The sequence below is a fragment of the Solanum tuberosum genome, unplaced genomic scaffold (genome assembly GCF_000226075.1).
Source record: "Solanum tuberosum cultivar DM 1-3 516 R44 unplaced genomic scaffold, SolTub_3.0 scf00392, whole genome shotgun sequence".
In the NCBI taxonomy this organism is placed as follows: domain Eukaryota; kingdom Viridiplantae; phylum Streptophyta; class Magnoliopsida; order Solanales; family Solanaceae; genus Solanum; species Solanum tuberosum.
Window position 1 is genome coordinate 476252 of NW_006239342.1, and position 6847 is coordinate 483098.

Sequence of the window (6847 nt, forward strand, 5' to 3'; positions counted from 1 at the left end):
TTTTCAAATTAACTTAATTGTTCAATTTTCAAGACTACTTTTAGAATGTTTTTTCAATTTTACCCTTCATTCGTTAGTATTGGAAGTAGTTATTAATTAATGTTTAGTTATTTTAAAATCTCAAGTAGCCCTACAAGCTTACAAGTTAGAGAAAATGACATAAATAGCCCCTCAACTATAGGAGTAGGTTTAAAATGGTCCCTGAACTAACACTTAACAGATTTAGTCCTTCAACTATTCAAAAACTTGTCAGCTTTGGTCCTTAACTATACACTTATCGATTTTAGTCCCTTAACTATAAACTTATCGATTTTAGTCCTTTAAGTATTCAAAACTTATCAAGTTTGGTCTTTGTCCATTTTTTTAATACAAATAGCTTAGGTTTATATTAACAGAATCTATGCCTCGAGAAATTAAATCATTTAGCAACTTTTTCTTCAAATTAACCTTACGCGAAGAACCTTATCCTCAACAATTTAAAATAAAATTCACGAGGAAAGAAAATATATGTCATAATTTTATTCAACAGAGGATAAAATGAAGCATATTATTGTTACTAATGACTTGAATATGTTAAACTTTATTATAAAAAGAAAAAGGTTATTATCCGTTAAATCCAAAGTTTGTACTCCAACGATTTCATTGAACGAAAGTTGTTTAATTTTTCAGAATGGTAATTTATAAAATGGTAGATTTGTAATTTTTTAAACTTTTTTTTTAAATAGATCAATTTTATTATTCTATTCATTTTATTTACAAAGAAATTTGAGTAAATTAAATAAAATTCGCATTGATTAGCATGATAAGTTTCTCGAACAAAAACTATCAAAGTTTAGGATGGTGCGTATTAAAAACCAAAGCTATTTGTATTAAAAAAAATGGACAAAGACCAAACTTGATAAGTTTGTGAATACTTAAAGGACTAAAATCGATAAATTTATAGTTAAGGGACTAAAACCTGTAAATGTATAGTTAAGGGACCAAAATTGACAATTTTTTAAATAGTAGAAGAACTAAATCCGTTAAGTGTATAGTTCAGAGATCATTTTAGACCTACTCCTATAGTTGAGGGACTATTTATGTCATTTACTCTTACAAGTTACAACTTCTACAAGTTGATTAAAAAAAGACAAAAGAACAGCAAATATAACAATTTGCAGTAGGTCATAATCAATCATATACATCAGCACAATAATATTTCCCTTATTATAATTCAAATAATAATAATGGGATGACAACTATTGCCAGACAAATATTTCTGTTCTTATTATTAAAATTTTGTAAATGAATCAACTATTCAACTAATAAAAGTAGTTAACAAACTTTTTTTTTTTCTGAGAGTCTCTATATATTCTATGTTTTTTTTTTTTTTGGTATGAATACACAATGTATATATTGATCATGACCTTCATCTCCAATAAGCAAATTTTTCCAGCCAAGTTAGCAAATGTGAAAACAGAAAATAATAAAAACTGCGCCGTCTACGACTACCTGCGAAAAATAATAAAAATCAAGCTATTAGATTAATTGTATCAAGACTAAGAAACCATCATTATCTGCAGAGAAGTATAACAATAACACACATTTCAGCAGCCAAATTTGAAAATTTAGTTGTCAAAGATTTGTTGAACGTGTACTGTTTTTCATATCGCGATCACTAGTTCATACACGTCTTGTAGAAGACGGGGCGTGTCTAGAAACATTCAAAGGCTTAAACTTTATTTGTATCAATGATATGACACAACAAGGTTATAGGACCTTTGGTAGACAAGATGTTCTTGCCCGAGTTGTGTCGAGTTACTATATATCAAAGATCATGACATAGAGCTTCGATCAAGAAGGAGATAATTGTAGACTAGACCTTTCCTACTGGAGAATCAATCACTTCTTAATGATACGAGAATGATTCTGATCTAGTTCATGGCCTATAAGATGCAAAAGGAGCTCTAGTGGCTTCACATGCCTTGCACGTCCGGTAGCATAAACCAAGGGGCCGCGGTATAAAGTATTGTTTGTACTAGTTTCTATATACCTAACTAGATGTGGTGAAGGTTTATCCAGCCTACTAGGGAATCAATTCAGTGGGAATATTAGCCAGGCACCCTTGCATTTGTCAAAGTTTAACTACTCATTTTAAGCCATTGCTGATATAAGAAAAGGTTTCTTATGGGCTCCATGATGTTAAAGTTGCAACTTTTTCAAGACTTGCCAACAAAAAGTTTCCATCATGCCAGATCAGTTCTCTATAAGCACATACTTTTATCTACAAGGCAACCAAAAATTAAATATCTAAAGGAAGATCTTTTCCCTTATAAGCCCCGACCCCCCTTCCCGACCTACATGGAAAAAAGAAAGCGAGAAAGTAAAAATACAAACACACTATACACAGGAAAAACAGCCTGACATAACAAGTCTTAAGTTGCTCGGACTCTCCAGAATTGCTGCCACACCTGTGTGTGGTCCTCCAAAAATGCACTACTTTTGGAGGATCCGACACGTACCATCAACATTTTTGAAGAGTCCGAGCAACATAATAAGCACCAACCAATCCCACATCAAAGAACATACAAAACACATGTTTTTGTTCCCAACCCCACTATAAAAAAAAATCTATTAATATGTGGACCGCTTTTGTAGCTACTTGGCGAAATCAGATAGGGAGGATTTTGTTATAAAAACTTGTGCAAGTGTGGAATGAGGAACATGTTAATGAAATAGGGAAACGAAGAAAAAAAGGTGGTAGAGGTTGAAAGAAATGCAAGTTTGAATTGACTAGAAGAAAGATAGGTGACGCCAATACTGACGGCTCTACATCAGATTGATACAACAAATTCTTATGAAAATGATGATAAAAAGAAAGAGACAGAAGAAGTCATAATCAGATACAGGGCTTCACTAGTACACACAATTACTAATGAGCCTTTCCACTTGACAATACTCCCTCCGTCGCAATTTATGTGTCTTAATTTGATTTATCGCGGAGTTTTTAAGAAATAAATGAAGACTTTTGAATCTTGTGATCTTAAACTTGCAATGTAGAATGTTGGGATCAGAAAACTTACTAAATATAGAAAGAGTCACTGTTTACGGGACAAACCAAAAACGGAAGTAAGACGCCTAAATTGGGACTGAGGGAAATAATTCGGTATTTGTTGATAGATGGGACTCAAAGAAGGTGGCTTTCTTTACCAATATGCAAGCCAATATGGACTTTTGTCTTCATGAAGATGATGGGAATTTTGTAAAATGAGATTCATATGCATGATTGCTAGTGGGAAGATAAGGCTGATGAGACACATTACCATATCTTCAATAAAGAAATGATACAATGGAAGGTATCCTAGAAAGTAGGTGATTAACAGTTGACCATCACTGGAATATTAAAATCCCAAGAATCCATTACAACTTGCATAAGGTGGGATTTTAACTTACAAAAGTGCAAATTAACGAAAATAACTTTGACGCCGCACATGTTTACTAATCATGGTTATTTCAAGCTATGTTGCTTGGACTCTTCAAAAATGCCGCAGCACTTTTGGAAAGTTCGAGCAACATAGATATCAGGAGGAGCTTCTAACTACTAAAAACTAAAGGAAAATGAGGATAAGATACTTTGAAAACTAATGGCCTCAAACACCCCTAACAAAACACACTGATTCAAGAAAATTTAGGGAATAACGAAAGCATAAATAAGGAGAAATTTGAGGTTTAAAGTCTTCTTACCGTTTAATATCTATCAGCGAAAGTTCCTGAAAAAATTGAATCATCTCTAATCTCCATAGTTGATCTATCGTACAGCGTTCAGAAGTGTATCAAGAAAATCATCATAAGCAGAAGAAGAGCAGAAAAAGAAAAGGCCTGTACAAAATAAAAGGATAGCATTAGGAAGGCAAAAAAATGCAAGATTCAACATTACAGCAAAATAATGAAAACATAGAAACTGATGAAAATAAGGTAATAGTCGACATGCGAAGCAAGAAATGACAGATTCCTTACATTTTTCTTAGCAGCTGAATAGTCCATACGTGGAAGAAATCCTCGTAACCCGATGTTATAAACTGGAGTTCCATCAGGGTAGTAGAGACCATAATTCCTCTCTGATGCTGGACCAGGCTTTAAATTTTCGTTGAAAAGTGCAAACACGTAAACATCAATGGGCTCCGATGGCTTAGCTGGAGTCCCTTGATTTTGCTGCATACGCTGAAACAAATTACCGTTATATAGTGCAGCATTTACAGGTGTTGCTCCAAATTCATTCGGGTCTCCCTTTGATGGCCAGCCGGTTTCGGAAACCTTAACTGGAATGTCTGTGTGGCCCATTGCCTTAATTGCTGAATAAACTGCATCAATTTGTGCATACAACATGTTGTCATACTTCAAATTCGTGATCGGGTCAGTCGTACCTTGGTTAGGCTGGAAAAGTACATAATCAAGCGGAACTTCGTTGGGGTTGTCTTTGTATGCAAAGAATGGATAGAAATTTATAAGGAACGGTGACTTGGTTTGGACATGGAAATTGAGCATGCCATGAATGTATTCACTAAGATCTTGTCGAAATGAACCAGAGGAAGGCGGAAAAGAGTTCGCCAAGATCCCTGCCGAGTGGGGATGTGCCACATATATTTCATTGCTAAGTCCAAGATTAACAAGAGCACGGTATACACCCTGCATTGCTGGGAGGAGGTAAGACTTTAGCTGTGTATCAGTACCCGTCAAGACCTCATTACCAACAGTAATACAAGTGATTCTAGTCTGAGTATGGTAAGGTTGAACATGTTGTTGAATCCAAGCCTGAGCTTGTTGAGGATCAGACATTCTTTGTAGGTACTCATTCCCAAGTCCAATAACAAATTCAACATTCGTGTTAGCGAACGCGGTTAACACGTTTGGATCGGCGTCATAGAGTTTTACTCTAGTAACATTGAGGGATCTGAGGAGAAACGAGACCCGTGAGGGTGTTGGCAGATTATTTGCAATTTGGCCATAGTTAATTCCAATTCCAAGGCTGAGTGTACTTGCAAATAAATCTGAGCAAACAATTGAAATAACAATGAATACCTTGTGGAACATATATGAATTGAACACATGCATTTAACAATCAAAAACTCTGTTTTCCCCCAATCAAATATTCATATAATGGAAATTACAAATGACTAAAACTAAAAAACCAAAAAGAAATAATTGAAAATTCAAACTTTTACACCTTATCCATGAGGAAAGTTGGATGTATCAACAGAAATTGAGGGAAAAAATACCATTGCCAACTGGGAGCTATGTTGTTCGGACTCTTCAAAAATACCGACGGGAGTGTGTTGGATCCAACACAGGTGCGGCAATATTTTCGAAGAGTCCGAACAACACAGAGGGGGAACTTGAATAAGTCATCATAACCAAGTTCTACTGATAATTTCAATTCCAGCTTCAACAAATTGAACAGAATAAACAATAACATACTCTATTCATTAGCACCAAGAAAATCCACCTTCACTAAATCTGGTGACAGAACAGCACTTCAACAAGAAGTCCATATTCCCACCAAGTAAATCAAGAAACCAACACAAAAAAAAAGTACAAAATTGAATCTTTGCAACTAAAATGATAGTTCCAACCCACCCAGACACCCACCCCACCCCAACTACCTCAACCAAGAAGCAGAAATCCCAGAAGAGATAAAAAGCAAGAGAATCCATTAATGGCCAAGCACAATACAATATTATAGTTCCCACCAACTAAAACAAGAACCAACTCAAAAAAATAAATTGAATCTTTATAACTAAAATGACAGTTACCCACCCCCCGAACCAACTACCTTAACCAAGAACCAGAAATCCCAGAAGAAAAGCTTGTAAATCCCCCATTAAAGGCCAAGCAATACAATACTATAGTTCCCACCCACCAACTTAAACAAGAATCCAACACAAAAAAAAATGATTCTTTATAACTAAAATGGCACTTCCAGCTCCCCCACCTCCCACCCCCCAAACCAACTACCTCAACCAAGAACCAGAAATCCCAGAAAAGAAGAAAAGCAAGAGAACCCATTAAAGCCCAAAGCAATACAATACTATAGTTCCAACCAACTTAAACAAGAACCCCAACACATAAAAATTGAATCTTTACAACTAAAATGGAGAACCAACTACCTCAACCAAGAACCAGAAATCCCTAAAGAGAAAAAAAGCAAGAGAACCCATTAAAACCCAAAGCAATACCATACTATAGTACATAAAAATTGAATCTTTACAACTAAAACATCATTCCAACTCCACCCCACACCCAAAAACAATGAAAATCCCATAAGAGAACAAAAGTAAGAGACCCCATTAACTAGTTAATGAAAAAGCCACAAGATTTAACACCAAAAAGAGCATGTTGTCACCTGTAAAAGAAAGAAGAAGAAGCAGGGGAAGAGGCTTGATGAAGTTGCAGAAGAGGATGGCCATTGCCCCTTTTGCCAGCCTAGCTAAATCTCAAGCCACGAAGCCTCTTTAATGATGTAAATCTATCTCCTCCCCTATATATACACACAAAACAATCAACATGCAACTTTCCATATTTTCCTTATTATAAAATACCCTTGTTATATATTTTACTATATATGTTTAAAAAAAAAACTCTATACTCGATATTTATATCAAGTTAACTTAATATTTTTTCTGTTTACTTTTACTTGTATTTATTGCACTTCTACAAGTATTAGTAGATTTTAACCATATATACTAGCTATGGCTACATATAATTATGGGCAAACAAGTAATTTTAGTAATCCCCTAATTAAAAATGGTAAGATTCCTTACATAAATAATTTTATTGTTATATATTATAATAACATTTTCTTATAAATAAT

At 34.6% G+C, this 6847-nt stretch overlaps 1 protein-coding gene across 2 annotated transcripts; it reads right to left on the reverse strand.

Annotated features, from left to right (window-relative positions):
- Positions 1-1147: 1147 nt before the first annotated feature.
- LOC102604922 (glucan endo-1,3-beta-glucosidase 14-like) lies at positions 1148-6510 on the reverse strand. 2 transcript variants are annotated; one of them, XM_006362831.2, is made up of 4 exons: positions 6380-6510; positions 3997-5027; positions 3724-3858; positions 1148-1491 (listed from the first exon to the last, which is right to left on the reverse strand). In XM_006362831.2, the coding sequence occupies exons 1-3, from the start codon at positions 6441-6443 to the stop codon at positions 3802-3804; spliced, it is 1152 nt and encodes a 383-aa protein (XP_006362893.1). In that variant the 5' UTR covers positions 6444-6510; the 3' UTR covers positions 1148-1491; positions 3724-3801.
- Between the last annotated feature and the right edge of the window lie 337 nt (positions 6511-6847).